This window comes from Nicotiana tabacum, chromosome 2 (genome assembly GCF_000715075.1).
Source record: "Nicotiana tabacum cultivar K326 chromosome 2, ASM71507v2, whole genome shotgun sequence".
Lineage (NCBI taxonomy): Eukaryota > Viridiplantae > Streptophyta > Magnoliopsida > Solanales > Solanaceae > Nicotiana > Nicotiana tabacum.
The window spans coordinates 14,332,751-14,352,112 of record NC_134081.1 but is presented as its reverse complement, the minus strand read 5'-3'; the positions used below and the strand labels follow the sequence as shown (position 1 = coordinate 14,352,112).

The 19,362-nt window shown below is 36.5% G+C and overlaps 2 protein-coding genes across 2 annotated transcripts; both read left to right on the top strand.

Annotated features, from left to right (window-relative positions):
• The first annotated feature begins 816 nt into the window (after positions 1 to 816).
• On the top strand, positions 817 to 5,928 carry LOC107816641 (uncharacterized). The gene is made up of 4 exons (XM_016642373.2): positions 817 to 1,045; positions 1,165 to 1,340; positions 4,094 to 4,295; positions 5,475 to 5,928. The coding sequence occupies exons 1-4, from the start codon at positions 967 to 969 to the stop codon at positions 5,705 to 5,707; spliced, it is 690 nt and encodes a 229-aa protein (XP_016497859.1). The 5' UTR covers positions 817 to 966; the 3' UTR covers positions 5,708 to 5,928.
• A 2,268-nt stretch (positions 5,929 to 8,196) lies between these two features.
• LOC107816631 (ABC transporter G family member 20-like) lies at positions 8,197 to 10,760 on the top strand. Its single transcript, XM_016642364.2, has one exon. It carries the CDS (start codon positions 8,374 to 8,376, stop codon positions 10,591 to 10,593), a length of 2,220 nt encoding a protein of 739 aa, XP_016497850.2. The 5' UTR covers positions 8,197 to 8,373; the 3' UTR covers positions 10,594 to 10,760.
• The last annotated feature ends 8,602 nt before the right edge of the window (positions 10,761 to 19,362 follow it).

Here is a 19,362-nt window from a genome sequence, read left to right as displayed (position 1 = left end):
ATTTTTAGTGGAAGAATTCGTAATTAATTATGGTGGATATTAATTTTTAAAATTATAAATTAATTACATAATTGGAAGCCTTGTTAATTAAATTTCGTGGTCCCTGATGTGCCTACATAATAGAAAATAAAGGAATCATTTTTCTGGCGGAAAAGAAAACCCAGGAAGTTTTGGAAAAGGGTATTAACCCTTAAAACTTGTGCTATAAATACATTACACCTAGAGAAAATAGAATAGAATGGTGGCTGAAAATTTCAGCCATGTTTTCCTAGAAATTTTGCCCACACGAAATTATTTTTTCGGATATTATTTGGGTAACACAGTAGAAGGTTGTGGAATATTCGGGAATTGTGATCGTGCTGATGGTGGAGATTTCATTGAGTTGTTGTGAAACTAAAGACTCACGTGGTTGAAACGTTGTGTTCACGCTTCAAGGGGTAACTCGTGAAATCTCGCATATACTAGTTATCTAAATTACATGCGATTTTGATACTGGGACTGCTTCCGATGCATAAAATAATCAATTAGGAGGGTGGGCGAAGGGTGCCATGGTAGGGTGGGTCGGGGTGAGGTCAGGGGGCATAGTAGTAGGTCAAGATATGGGGTCGGAATGGCAAGATTGTGGGTTGGGGGATAGGATGGGGAGGAGAAGGTTGAAAGAAAAGTTTGGAAAATATTTTTCCAGCTTTTAGTAGAGAAGTCATTTCTCTCTAATTGAAGAAAAATAAATTCATATAAAAATATTTAAGCTAATAAAATATAAAAAATTTAAAAATATTTTACTCTGTAGCAAACATGCACTAAGATAAGCATTAGATTAGAATCAGAAGAAGTTTTGCTTCGCCAAATTAGCTCTTACCAGGTCTTCAAACAGAAGCTTCGCTCCGCGCAGGAAACCAATAGCGCCAACATCCCCGCCTTTCTCCATCGTCGTCTCCGATCAACGAGAGCCGCAATTTTACGGCGATGCGTCGTCGTTTAAAGTCTAGGATTCCTCCTCTCCTTTTGCTCTTCTATAGATCAATTCTTCTCAGCTTGCTTCCAGGTAATTTTCATGACAAACCCGGAAAGTAGCTGATTTCTGAATAAATGATTCGATTTTATGATTATACTGAACTAATTGATGGCTAAATAATGGTAACTTATTATTTTCTTTGGCTTCAGGATTGATTACAGCGGCGATTGTTACTCTAGATTCGATCGAAATATATAATACTCATGAATTGTTAGGATTGACACCAGAAGTTTATTTTCAGTGTAAAGGTGAAAATAGAACAAATTTGCCTGATGTGAAGAAGAAACATGAGTTGTATAGCTTCAAGGGCGAAGAGTCTTGGCAGGTATATAACTACTGTAGTACTGTATACTTTCTCGGTTGCTGGAATTAGTTACAGCATTTCTCGATTTAAAAAGTTATGCAATTGCTTTGTTAATTTTGCTTTGTTTGGAAAAATATAAAAAATTTACCTCATTAACGTGAGGCCATCTGTGAAACTATTATCTTTGTTCATGTTCAATCAATCAACTAATTAACTGTGCCTCAATCTCGAATTTGGCAACTTCTAAGCTGGCCGTCAGAAGCGGATCCATGAGTTGAACTGCACATTTGGGATTTTCTGAACCCACAATTCATTTGGTTTTCTGTGTTCAGAACATATCATTTGTACATATATAGTGTGTTGACTTTCCCACATCGGATAGGGATGGGGACTTGGTCCTTATATGGCTTTGGCAATCCTTATCTCATGAGCTAGCTTTTGGGGTTGAGTTTTTTTTTTTTTGATGAAGTAAGAGAATTGCATTAAAGGCATCAAGAAGATGCAAGAAGTACAAAAGAGAGAGATACATAAAGACATAGTCAGCTCTATAGGAAAAAACTAGGCTAAAGCTAAAGAGCTGACGAAGTCCAAAAGATTAATAGGACAATTGACAGGAGCTAAATTCTGCCAACTATATAACCATATAAGGCATCTAGCCTTAAGTGCGTATGTTGGAGTTGATATCCCATCAAAACATCTGTGATTCCTTTCTGTCCAAACACACCCCAAAATACAAGAAGGGATCATCTACCATACTTTACTGATGGATTTATCAACTTTCCATGAAGATCAGCTTTCATAGGTATCCTTAATGTTCTGAGGCATGACCCAGCTTAAACCAAAGATGGCAAAGAACATACACCAGATATCTGCTGCAACTGGGCAGTGAAGAAAGAGATGCTTGTTGGATTCTGGTTGTTGCAAACACATATAACATATGTTGGCCGATTGAAAACTTCTTCAGCTGAGATTGTCCTGGGTTAGGCATGCTTCATTTAAGGCTATTCAACTGAAACAGGAGATTTTTGTAGGTAGCTTGGTCTTCCAGATGTATTTCCAAGGCCATGTATCAATGATTTCATTGGTGGAGCAAAAGTGAGTTTAGATTGTCCATGCTCCAGTTGGTAGGCCTGGGTGTGCGGGGTTGTTAGTCTCCCACATCGAATAGGGATGGGGGACTTGGTCTCCTTATATGGCTTGGAAAATTCTGACCTTGTGAGCTAGCTTTTGGGATTGAGTTTCTTTATCATAGTGTGTTTTTAACGCATATATATAGGGTCTAAGACAACCACTGAGTTCAATATAACCCACTTGTCACATCAGTGTTGTTAAAAGCGAGCGCTTCCTCACTTAAAGCGAGAAGCGATGCGAAGCGAGGCATCTGTCGCTTCTCTGATCTGAAGCGTATCAGGTACACAAAAGCGATCGCTTCCCCTGAAAAAGCGAGAAAGCGACAAAAGCGAGCACTTCTCTTTATAATTGGGCTGCCAACGTTAATTAATTAAAAAGGCTCTCTTTTTTTAACTTCAAGATCATCAAGTTTGGTCTCAGGTATGTGATTTCTTCCTTCTTCTTCTTCTTTTTCTTTTTCTTTCACTGATTCAGTGTCCAAATAGCAGCATTTGGTGAATTTTTTTTCCCCTTCAATTCTTTTTTTTTCTCATTCTCCTCCTCCTCTTCTTCTTCTTCTTCATTTTCTTTCATTGTTTCAGTGATAAATTGCAGCGAAATGTTGCCCATTTTTCGTTCCAGTTATACTGCCACTTTTTGACATACTTACTGCCATTTTCTTCATATCATTTATTCTTAGTTATCTATGCAGTATTTATTTTATTGTCATTCTCCTCTTCTTCTTCTTCATTGTCTATGATGCTTCACTTATCGCTTTAAGCGAAGAAAAGGGGCTTGTCGCTTTTCCTCGCTTCACGCTGTCACATTGTATTGTATCTGAGCAGTCACCTTTTTCCCTCTTGTATATTTTTGTCTGCATCTTCTTGATGCCATTAAATGAAACTCTATTACTTCATCAAAAAACACCGTGTCACATTGTAGGTCCACTTCTGTTGATTGTCAATCTATAACAACCCTTCTCCTTTGTTTGGACTCGAGACCGGCTATGCTTGGTGGGAGTTAAGCTGACTTTTCTACAACAACAACCCAGTGTAATCCCACAAGTGGGATCTGGGGAGGGTAGGATGTACCGGCCTTACCCCTACCTTGGAAGGGCAGAGAGACTGTTTCCGATAGATCCTCGGCTAAATAGAAGACGGAAGAAGCACTGATAGCAAGTAAAAGCAAGACAATATATTTAGAAAACTAAATCCAAGATAGCAATAGAGAATATGAATGAAGTACTGATAGCAAGTAACAACAATACAAGATATGTAGTGATAGCAAACTAAGGGAGTACTGGTGGCAAGTAATAACAGTACAAGGTATGCGATAATAGCAAACTAAGGATAAAAGGGGTACCATACTAACACTAATACTATTGAACTAATGGAGACAATTGATACATAGGAGTACTCAAAGTAAAGTCAGGACATTCCTCAGTAAGTTACAAGCCTACCTCATATGTGTGGCTGTCTGGCAGAGGAGACTCCTATCCTTAATTAACGATGGTGTTTGTTTGCTTTATGCATCAAGGGAAGAATCTAAATTTGTCTTCCAATCTTTGACTATTACTGTCGTAACTTGGAAGGTTTCTGATTATATGTGCTTGGCGTAAGACATCTTCTTTAGGAAGCTGATGATGTTGCATTTTATGTTTTTAGCCTCTGACAGAACTCGAAGAAAAAAAGTGCAAACGATGCGGGATATATGAGAAAGACTCATTTATAAAGCCTGATGATGTATTTGATGAGTGGGAGTTCTGTGCCTCTGATTTTACTAGTCCTGATGGGAAGTATATTCGTTTCAAGGAGAAAGAGTTCAACGCCACATTTTTGTGTCCAGACTGTGTCCCTCTTGAAGGTGGTGAGTATTCTATCTTCTTCTATCTCCTCTTATCCTTGGTTAAAGCGTTCCATTCTCTGTAACAACAATAGCCTTGAGGCTTTTTGACATTTTACTGCACATAAACTCATAAATGCTCTAATTTATAGTTCCAATCTCAAGTACTTGAGGAAATTAGTTTATATTCTCTAATATCTCTCCATCCTGATCAACATAAGCATCTAACTAAATGTATGCCAATCTCTGCTCCGAGGGCCTTGATTTAGTGGCAAGGACGCAACGCAGGATGTGTGGAAAGACGCATCTCTAGTTCAAACCCTGCCACTGACAAGAGGCCTAGTATTTAAGTAGGAGCACGATAGAGGGGCGGTCTATACCAGCCGAGTTTTCAAACATGTGGATCAATTGGAGTTGGCCATAACTAGGGGTGTCAACGACTTACCCCCCCCCCCCCCCCCCAAAAAAAAAAAAAAAAGTACGCTAGGTTGAAAATATGAAGTGCTTCTTGGAAAGAAAGCAAATTAGTTACTTCTCCCCCTTCCTTTTTTCTGGATAAGAATAATTAGAAGAAAAAGACTTTGGTGGGTAAATCTTTGAGTTTCAGTGTGATGTAGAATTTGGGCTCCTCTAATTGGCACTGCAATTAAAAGACAACAGTACCACCCTATCTTTACTAAGGGGCATCGACACAGGTGTAAATGAAATGGTTTGGCATTTTGCCTAGTTCTATTATTGAATTATTTGCTTCTTAAAAGAAACTGAGTAAAAGGAAGGTTGCACTTCCCTTGCAGACTATTATGATGACAATTTGGATTTCCCGCGATCTTTGTTCTTAATGGCATTTCATTATGTCTCCCCTGACATCCCTTTTGTGCCGCTTAGGGACTTCGGTGCTCATGGAATCCATGATGGTTTTGAGTTTGTTTACATTAGAAATATTGCACTAAATCCTTGGTTAATCTTTAAAATTAAGCTTAATATATGACCTATTGTGACATTGTTGATGAGATAATCCAATCTAACGTAGCATTTAATTCACAAATTATGATATCATTAACTTATTTTTGCAACAAAATTCTTGTATTTATAGTATCTGGATTATTCTTCCCTCATGGATGCTTGTCCTTTTTTTCGGAGGCTCTATAATTTGTTGTCTATATTCGGTTGCTTATGGTGTGTCATTGCATGGTTTCTCTCTAGCTTCAAATCACTCTGCTGACTCGCAAACCAAGGGAAAGGGAATGCACTGGGCACTAGTGCTGCTTATCTGTGTGGTGGTGTCGATTTTTGTAGTTCTTGGAGCAGTGACTGCCTACAAATATTGGCAAAAGAGAAAAAAGCAACAAGAGCAAGCTCGATTCTTGAAGCTGTTTGAGGATGGCGATGACATAGAGGATGAATTGGGCATTGGACCACTTAATCATGTCATTTAGGGAGGAAAAAAAAGCTCATCCCCTTCTCATGGTATACATTAAAACACTTGTACATGCCTTTTGTTTTCAATTTTTTTCTGGGAAGTAACGATTGCGACAGTTGTATAGTGTAACTTAACAGAGAGAGAGGGAGAGATTTGTGTAAAGTCATCGTACTGCAAGAGAAATGTTGAACCCCAAATTGGTCCTTGATCCTGAAAAAGAAAGATATTTTGCTTCAAGATGTTGGACAGCCAAGTGTCGTTTAAAGTGAGAAATGAAATAGTGTAATTGCCTTGGTCTTAATTGGCAGGTAAAGTATAAGTATTGTGGATTTGCTGCTGTAAATATCATAGTGGATGCATAATTTCGGACGAGTTCTCTCTCGTTGTAAATATCTGATCACGTTCGGTGTATTTAAAGTAAAATTCCATATTACCTCAATTTTAGATATCTCCAGAGTCCAGAAAATATATCAACTAGAAGACCAGAAGACTTTTAGCAAATTGGAGATATAAGCAGTTAAGCACTAGAGTATACCGTTATGGCTCGTTTGGTACTAGGGATAAGGGATAATTAATTCTGAGATTAAATTTGAGATGAGTTTATCCCACGTTTGGTTGGGATAAAATAATGGTATAACTAATTCCAGGATTGTAGTGTTATTTTTATCCCTATGGGAGGGTGGGATAATAATCCCGGAATAATTAATCCTAGGATAACTTGTTTCCTAACCAAATGACCCCTTAGAGAACTTCTAGCATTAGATAATCTTTAGGTACAAAGTATTGAAATATTATGGATCCAAACAAAGCGAAAAATGATACGTAAATAGATAAACCAAGTGTCAACTGAATGGGTGATTTCTAATTTTTTTTGACTGCAGATTTATAGTGATGCTTAGGTCCAGAGTAGATGAACATCCATACCTAAAGTAATCAAAATCCAGATTAATAAGAAAGGGATTTAGGTATAGCTTGAAAAAAAATGAAAAATTATAGTAAGAACCCATTCCTATCAAGTGAAAATAATGGCAAATAGAAAAATTGATTTCGTAAAGAAGTGAAGACGTGTGCAAGAGAGATTAGGAATTTTTTGGTCACCACATTAGCCACTTGGAAGTGACTAAAATTCAATAAAAATAAGACAAATTAGAGTCAATTTGCAACCAATACACACAAGAAGTAGCAGTGGCTTCTATATTAGTAACACGCAACTAGTAGCAAAGCCCAAACCTTAACGTCAAATAATCAAGATATTTACAGGAAAGACGACCTAGTAAGGGGATGAAATGCTTTTTACCAAGATTTTTTTATTCTTAAAACTCGAACCCCTCCTCTAGTTAAAGGTGAAAATTCTCAATCATCTTATCGTTGGACGTATAACTTTTGACGTTTTACTGATGTCCACTATATTTAAGAAGGAAAAACAGTTTTTACGAGTGGGTTAATCCCTAAAGAAGTAGGAAAAATTAGTAGTATCAACTTTCAAAACAAATAATTTAAAGTCGTAGATTTCTTTTGAAAGGATAAAAATTCAATTTTAAAACGCGGTATACATATTCATTGACCTAATTAGGTCTTCATTGTTGTAAATTACTTCTCAGGTTAGTAAAAGAAGATGTTCCCTTATCAAAATTTAACCAACAGATACAGTTCTCTCATTTACTCGAATCACTTGAAAGGAATTTATTAGGTTAGAAAAATAGTGGTTGAAAGTTTGCTTCTTTAGCCTGTGAACCTTCTTCAAAAGAGTGGTGTACAAGAAACATCTCTCCAATAAATCTGGTTTGTTGCACATGATGTCTCTACAAATATGGTACTATTTTTTGTGCGAGTTTATGTTTTATGCACTAATAATAAAAAAGATTTTTATACTATCATATTAGGTTTATCCAAAACAACAAGTAGCTCGTCCATATCAACGGTGTACGCAGGATTTTTGGTAAGAGGTGCTAAAACAAATTTAAATAAATGAATAAATTACTATAATTAAAAGCGGTGTCATTTTTATATTTATACTCAATATTTTTATTTTGTATACTATCTATATATACATATGTAATAAAAATTTCGGCGAAACAGTGTTACATGACACCGCTTGCCGCAAGGTGTATCCGCCTCTGCATATCAAGCATGATATAGTAGCGCAAAAAAATATAGAGTAATAACATACTATAACGAGTTGAATTTACACAAAGTGTAAAAATGCATTACACTGTTAGTATATATAAAAACTCTTTCTTTATTATCTTTATGTTTTTGTTTTGGTATCCCTTTACCTTTTTAGGTCACAAATGGCAGAGATGGCATACCCAAGTTCTAATCTTACAAGAAATCTCAAGGTAGAAATAGACTTAGTAGTAGATGATGTAAATTACATATACTCATTCAATGGAAGGCATCCAACTTGTCACCTACTGACCTTACTTTATTAGTATTTTCAAACCTCACTAGCACACGAAAAACAAAACTTAACATTATATTCTAGTACAATGGTATCAACAAAGATATTCACATAGCAAAAATACAAAGAGAAAGTGACTAAATATGAAGAAATTTTGTTGAAAACCTTCCAAACTTCATCACTCCAACTAAACTCTTTTACCTTTCTATTTAGAGTGTGTTCTTATACACAAAACTAGAAGTATACAGCTATTGATCACACTAAACATCCTTTGATCAAACATGTCTAGTCTTGGCGGAGGCGACGACATGTCTTCAGCCAGTGATCTTCCATTTTTAGGTCCAAGAACAAACATGGATCTTCAAGAATTCAGTAGAAAACCAAGACACAATGTCTCTGTCACACTAGGTGAACTATTAAAACGCGTTGGCGACTCTACTGAGGAAACATACAACAATAATTCCCTTGAACTTGGAAATAACTACTCCAATATTGCTACTCCATCTTCATTTCCCTTTATTCTTTCTTTCCACAATCTCAGCTATAGTGTTAAAGTTAAAAGCAAAATGGCACTTCCTAAGTGCTTGAGGAAGGATAAGGACAATGCGTTGCTAGACGATAACATGAAGATGTTGTTGAATGACATATCAGGAGAAGCCAGAGAAGGTGAAATCATGGCTGTACTTGGAGCTAGTGGTTCGGGAAAATCTACTTTGATCGATGCACTTGCAGATCGAATATCAAGAGAAAGCCTAAAAGGGACAGTAACTTTAAATGGTGAAGTTCTTGAATCAAAACTTCTTAAAGTAATCTCAGCTTATGTTATGCAAGATGATCTCTTGTTTCCAATGTTAACTGTTGAAGAAACACTCATGTTTTCAGCCGAGTTTCGTCTTCCAAGGACTTTATCTAAGTCCAAGAAGAAAGCTAGAGTTCAAGCATTAATCGATCAATTAGGCCTTACAACTGCTGCTAAAACAGTGATTGGAGATGAAGGCCATAGGGGAGTTTCTGGTGGCGAAAGAAGGCGTGTTTCTATTGGCATTGACATAATTCATGACCCTATTGTCCTTTTTCTTGATGAACCAACTTCAGGGCTTGATTCCACTAGTGCATATATGGTTGTAAAAGTCTTGCAAAGAATTGCACAAAGTGGTGGTATTGTGATCATGTCAATTCATCAACCAAGCTATAGAATCTTGAGTCTTTTGGACCATTTGATCATCCTTTCGCGTGGAAACACAGTCTTTACTAGCTCTCCTTCAAGTTTACAACATTTTTTTGCTGAATTTGGAAATCCAATCCCAGAAAATGAAAACAGGATAGAGTTTGCTTTGGATTTCATAAGAGAACTTGAAGGAACTCCAAATGGAACCAAGAATTTAGTGGAGTTCAACAAAACATGGCAAAGGAAAAAAAACTCAAATAGTAGCAGCTTCTTTTACAATGGATCAAAACCATCACTCAAAGATGCCATAAGTGCAAGTGTTTCAAGAGGGAAATTAGTTTCAGGAGGAACAAATATCGACCCGAGTCTTTCTTCTTCAAATGTCCCAAAATTTGCTAATCCATTTTGGGTTGATATGGTCGTGATAGCCAAAAGATCTATGTTGAATTCCATGAGAATGCCTGAGCTATTTGGTATGCGTTTTGGCGCTGTTGTTGTCACTGGTGTTATACTAGCCACTATTTTTTGGAAATTGGACAATTCTCCAAAAGGGGTTCAAGAAAGGGTAGGATTTTTTGCCTTTGCAATGTCAACAACTTTTTATACTTGTGCTGAAGCAATCCCAGTCTTTCTTCAAGAAAGGTACATTTTCATGAGAGAGACTGCTTATAACGCTTATCGTCGTTCCTCTTATGTTCTTTCACATGCCATTATCTCACTTCCTTCCATATTAGTCCTCTCCATTGCATTTGCTGTCATAACTTATTGGTCTGTGGGATTAGCCGGTGGCGTTTCAGGTTTCCTTTTCTTCTTGCTTTTTATGGTTGCCTCATTTTGGGCTGGAAGTTCATTTGTCACATTCCTTTCTGGTGTCATCTACAATGTTATGATGGCTTACACGGTTGTTGTCGCGATATTGGCTTATTTCGTGTTGTTTAGTGGCTATTTCATTAGTCGTGATCGGATCCCTCCTTATTGGATATGGTTTCACTATATGTCCTTAGTGAAATATCCTTATCAAGGGGTGTTACAGAATGAATTTGATGATCCTCTTGAGTGTTTTGTAAAGGGTATTCAGATTTTCGACGGTTCGCCTTTGAGGGCTGTACCTGAGCAGTTGAAGATCAAGTTGCTCCACAACATGAGCAAGACTTTGGGAATGAACATAACAAGTTCAACATGTTTGACAACAGGAGCAGATATATTGAAACAAACTGGTGTGAATGACTTAAACAAATGGTCTTGTTTGTGGATTGCTATTGCTTTGGGATTTTTCTTTAGGATTCTCTTCTATTTTGCTTTAGTGATTGGAAGCAAAAATAAGAGGAGGTGAAAACTTTGAGGGACATATATATTTACTAGTTTCTTTTTGTGTCTTAGTTTCAATTGAGCAACTTTTTTTTCCCTCTGTTTTTCTTAGGCATTATGCTTATTTCCAAATGTTCAAATCTTGTTTAATAATGTTCACTAAATTGTATTCAGATGGTTAGCTTGGGATTTTGTTAGTTTTGCTATTTTGTGGAGAATAGTGTTTGCATGTATCCTTCTAACCACTACCTAATCATTTGGTATGTATATTTATAGTATTATTTGGGATATGATATATATATATATATATATATATATATATATATATATATATATATGAAGGGGATCTTGGGAGTAACTGTAAAGTTATCTCCGTGTGACCTATAAGTCACGGGTTCGAGACATATGGAAGCAGCTAGGGGTGTCAATGGTTCAGTTCGGCCGGTTATTTTATAAAATTTATACCATACAAATTTTTCGGTTATTCTATTATATATAACCAAAATTAGACTTTTCGAAACCGTCTCAATTATGTCAGTTTCTCTTCAGTATCGGTACAGTTCGGTTAATTTTTAGTATTTTTTTTTAAATGTCATGTAAAAGTCACTAGTAGAAGTAGAATGCAATAACATACGTACTTTTATAAGACTTGGCAAAACTCTCTAGACATTTTTACAGTTTAAAAGGTGATGAATTAAGAAAACATGAAAGAAGACTAAAGTATAGATTCATCAATTATTCTACAATAACGTAAAAGAAACTAAGCAAATACGAAAGATATTAACCAAGATAAGACTAAAGAATAAAGTCTATAGAAGATTCTCTGTTTTAAAAGGCGTTTCTGGGGCGAGCCCCGGGGCGAGGCGTACCAAAAACGTCCCGGGCAATGGTGTGGGGCGAAAGTCTCAAGAGGCGTACGCTCCGCAATTTGGGGCGTACGCCCGGGCGTTCGGGGCGCGTTTTTTTAGTAAGGAGTAAGCCCCAGATACTTTTTCAAATTAAAATAAAATTTGTTGAATTAGTCCTTCATATAATACCCAAATTCTCAAAAGTGAGTTTGGTAATTACTCAAAAGGTTTAAAAAAGAACTCAAAAGTATTAAATTTAAAAGTAAAGACCTTTTGCCCTAATTCATGGTTTTTCAAATTTTTATCTTGTCCGCTATTCTGCTAATATCTCCCAAAAGCAACGAATATTTAGTTTTTTTACAAATACAAAGAGAGCTACATTTTTCTTCATAGCAGCAAATTCAAAGTTCAAATTGCAGGTTAATCATCCTTTTTGTTCCTCCATATAGAAAATTTTATTCTTTTAGACTCAAATTACTTGTGCTTGTAAGTAACGTATAATAGATTGTTTTGATTAGTTTTTTGTGGGGATGGAGCACACATATATATAGTTTTCTTTAATTTTTATGCAATTTTACCTGTTTATAAATATTAATTGTCATTATATTATTTTATAAAATATTAAAAATTAAATACCTATGGGGCTTACGCCCCGCTGAGGCATATGTAAAATGCTCCGCCTTACGCCCACGCCTTTTAAAATACTGAGAAGATTAAATATTCAAAAAGATAAATCTAAATCATATGAAAGGAAACATATTCAATACATTGTAATTTGCTACTCATAATCGCTATAATACCTTGTGTCTTGCTAGTGAATATGCTCAAAATAATTTAATTTCAATATGTTACACCCCATATTTTCGTACGTGAAAGTGCGCCATAAGTAAATTTATTAAAGTTCGGGAATGAGATTATTTTAAGATATAAGCATTTTATGCTATTTCAAACAAGTAATGAGTAAATTCGTGAAGGTGAAAGGGTAAGCAAATCGAAGAAAATGAATTTCGTGGAAGTTCGACATTTTGGGATAAAATATGGTCGAGCTAAAATACCCGATATTTATGGACTAGTACCATATAAGGTACCACATGACCATGATAGTAAGGTGTATAAGGTATGTTAAAAGTGAGTAGTATTTTAAGTAAGTTGAGCTAATTCTTAGTTATGTGGGTAATTAGTTAATTATTGGTTAATGGAAGAATTAATTAGTTAATTAATAATTAGTGATTAATTAATTAGAGATATGGGATAGGGCTTAACAAGCCCAAAACATGGCAGCCCCTTTCTTTCATTTAAGCGACTTTTACCTTATAATTGCAAGGTGGCAACATTTAAGAGAATTGCACCTTATCTCATCTAGTTGAAGAAGTGTTATCGAGAAAGCAATAAGACAAAAGATGTCACGTGGCAGCAAGGCCTTGTTCATATTATAACTCTTATAATTGAGTGGAAAGGTAGCATATTTATTAATATGTGGCTTAGTCTTTAGTAATAACATAAAAGCCCTCAAGAATTCATACGGATTTTCATACAATTGACCTTTCTAATTCAAGAGAAAGGTAACAGATATTCATGCAAAGTAGGCAACGGATATTCACGCAAAGGATTCAAGAATTCAAGTGAGAAAATTCCTTAAGCACCTAAACAACGTGATTCTTTCAAGCAATTCTTACGAGATTTCAACCAAACTTCTTGTAACCAAACAATTCCAACGAGAATTGTAAGAACCGTAGCAACGTAAAATTTTGCGGTTCTAAAGGAGTACAGTGCAACCTTTTCCAAGAATATCATACGGATTTTTTCCTACTCCAGGTATGTTAAGGCTATTCCTTCTTTCTTTTGGCATGATCCAAGCGATACAAAAAGAAACGAGCAAACGCACCATTTTCATAAACGACTCTATTCATAGAAATACTAGGGGTCTCTATGTTCTTGATTCCCCATGTGAATTATTATTATATCCTCTATTCATGGGTCTCAGAAAAATACATATTTGATAAAGTTTATTCGACATGCATATTATTTTTATGACATTCCGAGAAATCTTATTAACGTACTTCTTATGCATTTCATGCATTTATACATATATATTGACCCATGACCAGATGGCGTTATATACGCGTATATTATATGTATATGGAATATGAAAAAAGGTTACGGCGTTATATACGCACCACCACCTGATCAGCTGGTATACGTTGATGATTTTCCCACAGTGGCCGAAATAATATGATGGGATGCCTCAGAGGCTTGATGATGTTATGAACACATATACATATGCATGGTATGACATCTATACGCATATGCATGACGTTATAAAAATGAAATGATTCACAAAGTTATGCAGAAGTACATGTCTAGTATTTTACTCCATGTTTCTCTCATGTCTATTATTTACTGATTTTCATTCCTTACAGACTCGGTACATTATTTGTACTGACGTCCCTTTTGCCTAGGGATGCTGCGTTTCATGCCCGCAGGTCTCGATAGACAAGTCGAGAGTTCTCCAAGTAGGCGATCAGCTCAGCGGAAGATGTTGGTACACTCCATTTACTCTAGAGTTGCTTATGTGGTCAGTATGATTAGGACATGTACTGATTAGTATGGCGGGGCCCTGTCCGACCTTTATGACATTTATGTACTCTTAGAGGCTTGTAGACATATGCCGTGTACGTGAAAGATTGTACAGCCTTGTCGACCTATATTTTGAGTTTATAAATGATGATGTTGGCCTATTAGACCTGTATGTCACGTGTATATGAAGATGTAATAAGAAAGATATGTTATATTGGTACTCGGTTGAGTAAGGTACCGGGTGTCCGTCGCGGCCCTTTGGTTTGGGTCGTGACAAAAGTGGTATCAGAGCAGTTCTGTCCTAGGGAGTCTAGAAGCCGTGTCTAGTAGAGTCTTATTTATGGTTGTATTGTGCACCACACTTATAAGCAGGAGGCTACAAGGCATTTAGGACTGTCACTCTTTTTTCTTACTCTAGATCGTGTGGTAGAGCTCAGCTGTAAGAAATTCAAATTCCTAAATTCTATTTTATTCGTTAATCGTTATACAACAACATCTACATCCAGAAAGACGGTTGGCAAGAGATATAGTTGTGGATGAGTTGAGTCAGAGGAACTCAATTTTTGCATCATGCTTATGACAGATAAATATGAGGTATTCAGCAGATCATGTGTATACTAAAACGTGTAAGCCTCTTGATAAGAAACCTTAAGGCAAGAATATTTATCCATCTTTATGGTGAAAGACAATGAGAGATTCAGAAGATAAACACAAGTTTCAGCAAGTAAAAGAAGCAAGGTGAAGAAGGGTACGAGGCACCCAGTTAATGAAGATTATCAGTATTACAGTTCCGGCAGAAAAATATAAGCATTATGAGTTACCCTCAACAGTAACAGAGGTATGTATAATTGTCCACACCCATCTCAGTTATACCCTATTGGGGGCTAACAGGTGTAGTTTAAGAAAATGACGGGATATCAGGATCCGGTTAGGGTTAGAGTAACCCAAAATGGTAAATGAATTGTTTGCGTTAGTTTACCTTTTTGAAGGATATTACAAATATGCTAATAGATCTACTTTTGAGACACCCATATGGTGCACTCTAAAATAGTACAGCTAGATATAAGTACTACAAAGATAGGCACTGAAAGCCTTGAAAGGATAAATATTATTTTAGTGTGGCTCCCGTCCCTAGTAGAGCGAGCATGTTAGGCAACCCGAAGAGCCATGGGATAGAGCAAGGGGAGCTAAAAGCAAAAGAATGTCTTGTTCGAGTTTTCAGAATAAAGTGATAGACATAAATGTTTGCGAAAAATAAGAAGAGGGTTAATGAAGCATTATGAGTAAGATGTGATACATGGATGACAACGGTAGATCAAAAAGATGACAGCATTACAGAGTCTATAGTAAAAGGAAGGAAAAGACGAAAGGTGACAGGCCTTGAGATAACAAAAGAGTATAGGCCATAAAGTCATATCCTTATTTCGAGAAGTAAGTTCGTGACTCTAACGCGACTACCAGGAGGAAAAGTTGGACCCCAGAGTAATAGAAATCAGTATGGACTGGTGAATAAGATAAACTAAACATGAATTAGCGACTGAGTGATTTGATAATGGTTGGTATCATGGGAATTTCATATTGCGTTCCGGCGATAATAGAATGGACAACAGAAGAAGATTCATGAGAAATTCAGAGAATGGTCATTTAGGAAGATGCTTCCCTAAAGCAAGCAATGTGAGCAAAGTTAAGTTTAAAGGACTATATGTGCCAGTTACACTAAGTGTCACCCTCACGAGTGAGGAATTTTGTTATCCTTGGTACAGAAAGATTACCGCGAGGCGAGTAAGGACCATCGATGATATGAAAAGATGCCAAAGATGAGAAGGTAAAACATCTATACGTAGATCACCGTAGCACTAAATCTTAGTGCTCCCCTAAAGGGGGGAATATGGAGTGATGTAACATTAATTCAGAAATAAATGGTTCTAGTAACTATGGAATGATAAAGGAAGAATGCGATAAGAATGAGAAAAGGATAAGATAACACTTATTCAAAGCCTACAAGTATGCTACGATAACATTACGCTAGCACGATGGCAAGGAGAGAAAGTAAGGGTTCCGGCCCGGGATGTTATTGATAGATAAGGTGCCAGAGAAAGACCTAAGTTAAGACAAAAGAAATAACCCAAGAAAGATTACGCGGAATATTGATATGAGAGTGGGCCAACGATTAGTTAGTAGTTGATTCAAGAAGAGCCTAGTTATGGCTAGACAAGAGGATACAGATCAATCAATATATCATGCTAAACAGAGTGAACCCAACATGGGGAATTCAGTCTCGCAGATATAACATCGCGACCTTGAGAAATATTTAGATAATAGTTAGGGTAGTTAAAGATACTGTATGAGTGTTATGGAAATAAAAGAGAGTCCCACTGGGAAAATAATCAAAACTTTAGTTCAGAAGATATCGTACGAGCACATGAGCGTGGAGGAAAGTAACTAAGGATAATTATATGTGAGTACGAACATCAAATATTCTATCGGGTATACGATGTAATAAGCTCACAGCTTTACAAGTGTCAGAGGGTCTTCCTTAAGTACTACAATGAAAGACTAGTTGAGGAAATAAGAAAGAAGGCTTCAACCTAAGCACAACTGGCATAAAGAGGAAATGGTCTTGTAACAACAATCTCACTACAAAATTGTATGCACTCCAAAAGAAAGTGGCACCTACCATGGCTAATGAGCGGGTAGTAAAACCAAAAGTAATATTCAAGACCATATGAGTTGCACAAAAATTTTGGCATGCGTGAGAACTCAGATAAGCTAAGTATGCACGCAACAAGGAGGCAGAAAGACCAGGAAAAGTAATAGCTTATGCTCAAAGAAATCTGAGAATGAACGAAAAAGGAATTATGCGATCAATGATTCAAAGTTAGTTACATTATGAACGCACTTAAGATTTCGGGTTATTATCCAAGCAGCATATGTGTTGACAATTATACAATCATCAGAGACTCCGGTATAAGTTAAAAGAAAGAATTGAGCCATGGTATAAACAAAGGATTGAATTGTTAGAAGATTGTATCGTGGATATTATATAGCACCCATGGAAGGCTAAAGTAATAACTAATACCAGGAGCCGCAGATCGGAAGATACCTCAAGCCTACATAAAGGCTGATCAGAAGAAAGAGGAAACTAAAGAGTTACATTAACTGAGTAAATCAGGAGTCTGATTATTGGACCCAGAAAATTATAGACATTATGATTCAGAACATTGCAAAATCACTCTTAATATCAGAGGTACAAGAGAGATAGTACAATAGCCATATTCTATAACGGCTCTACGATAAAGCAAGTTAGAAGAGTACTAGCCTCATAAGAAGTCAGTATGAAACTCCCACCGGATTGTGTATACACCAGAGGTGCAAGTATTATAATAGAGCTTCAAGTTATGGATGTAAATTATACCTATATGGAAGGGAGGTCATGAAAGAGATAGAAGATGCGATGCGAGACTTTAATGTAAGTAAGGTAAATGTGGACAACGTACGAGATACTCAAGTGCAGAAAGTTATGAATAGTCTATACTTCAGATAGACGTCTAGAAGCTCGGGGATTCAATATCCACGAATGATAACGCCGTCGTTAGTGGCATATTTTCTAGCCTATGGTTTCTAGGTACCAAGAGATCTATTTAAGAGAGTAAAGAATAGTTAGAGACGATGTGATGTCTCGCTTGATGTTCCAAAATCACATAAGGAAATCTGTGGTGCAAGCAAGTTGAAGGAAGGTTGCGAATAATATAAATAGATATGTGTAGGTCACAAGCTAAAGTATGGTAAATCGACAAGGTTTTAGGAAGACAAGAGTAAGGATAAGAAAGGGTGAGTGAGGAGGTGACGAGAATGGATAAGTCCTCGGGATTAAGCCCATGAAAACAAGAAGAGCAGATGGTTTCTCTAAGTTATACAAAGCTCACTATAGCCTGAATAAACTCAAATGAGTCTAAGACTAATAACATTTAGAAGATATGGAATGCTGCCCTGGTAATAGAATGAGGGTGTAATTGTGATAGATAAAGGATGACGTTTGAGCCTTCGATTGAGTAATTATCTGACGAAGAAAAAAAGGGATCCCATGAATTGGACGGGATTAAAATACCCATGTAAGGTGAATCACATTGGGATGTTGTGAGATACCGTTATGAAAATATGGTATCACCTCAGGTGGATCAGTCTAATCATTTCAGATGTTCCCCGATGAAACGTGAACCCTAGCGGCAGTGTTACATAAAAGGTGAAGTTATCAGAGGTAGATTATAGATCAATATAATCAACAATGGATGGATAAAAGTTATAAAGTATGATATGAGATTAAGCCGTCATTCTTAAGATGAACAGTAATGTGGAAGCAGTAAAGGACATAGATTTATACATATGGGATAAGCAATGAAAGTAACCACGAGTTTGGTAGTAGACCTCAGTAAGGATAAATCGAGGTAAGAGTTATGGTATAGTATGACCTACCTAGGTAAAGTAAAGTCACACAGATGGATAAACAAAATAAGGTATATCAATATTCGTGAGTTCAACAAAGTACCGAACGAAGAACTTCGGTATACCCATAGATGCCCAGAGCGACATCCTGTCAAGCTTTGTATATGTTTACAAAGTGAAGCCTAGAGATTAGCCAAAAGCTGGAGGAAAAGGGGGAGAAGAGTCACATAGGCGCACATATAAGGAAAAAGTCATACAGGTTACATGACAGAAGGTAGCAAGAGTTACGAGATTAGAAGAATTCCGACCACAGGTCGTGGTGTGAGAAAGAAACCTACATGTGGGAATACCCTGGACCTTGGATTTATTCATAGAACAGTTGCCTAGATGGCAAGGAGAGTACTAAAGTATTCGGAAGACATAAAAATGATAAGTGCACCAGTCAACATTCGAGGACGCATGTTCCAAAGGGGGGAATAATGTTACACCCCATATTTTCGTACGTGAAAGTACGCCATAAGTAAATTGATGAAAGCCCGAGAATGAGATTATTTTAAGATTATAAGCATTTTATGTTATTTCAAACAAGTAATGAGTAAATTCGTGAAGGTGAGAGGGTAAGCAAATCGAAGAAAATAAATTTCGTCGAAGTTCGACATTTTGGGATAAAATACGGTCGAGCTAAAATATCCGGTATTTATGGACTAGTATCATACAAGGTACCACATGGCCATGATAGTAAGGTGTATACGGTATGTTAAAAGTGAGTAGTATTTTAAGTAAGTTGAGCTAATTCTTAGTTATGTGGGTAATTAGTTAATTATTGGTTAATGGGAGAATTAACTAGTTAATTAACAATTAGTGATTAATTAATTAGAGATATGGGATAGGGCCTAACAAGCCCAAAATGTGGCAACCCCTTTCTT

Bases quoted from the DNA above. Each gene is read 5' to 3' on its own strand.
- LOC107816641 (XM_016642373.2), top strand. From the start codon at position 967: ATGCGTCGTCGTTTAAAGTCTAGGATTCCTCCTCTCCTTTTGCTCTTC. The intron at 1,046-1,164 runs GTAATTTTCATG...CTTTGGCTTCAG, and splicing joins TCTTCTCAGCTTGCTTCCAG to GATTGATTACAGCGGCGATT. The intron at 1,341-4,093 runs GTATATAACTAC...TTATGTTTTTAG, and splicing joins AGGGCGAAGAGTCTTGGCAG to CCTCTGACAGAACTCGAAGA.
- LOC107816631 (XM_016642364.2), top strand. From the start codon at position 8,374: ATGTCTAGTCTTGGCGGAGGCGACGACATGTCTTCAGCCAGTGATCTT.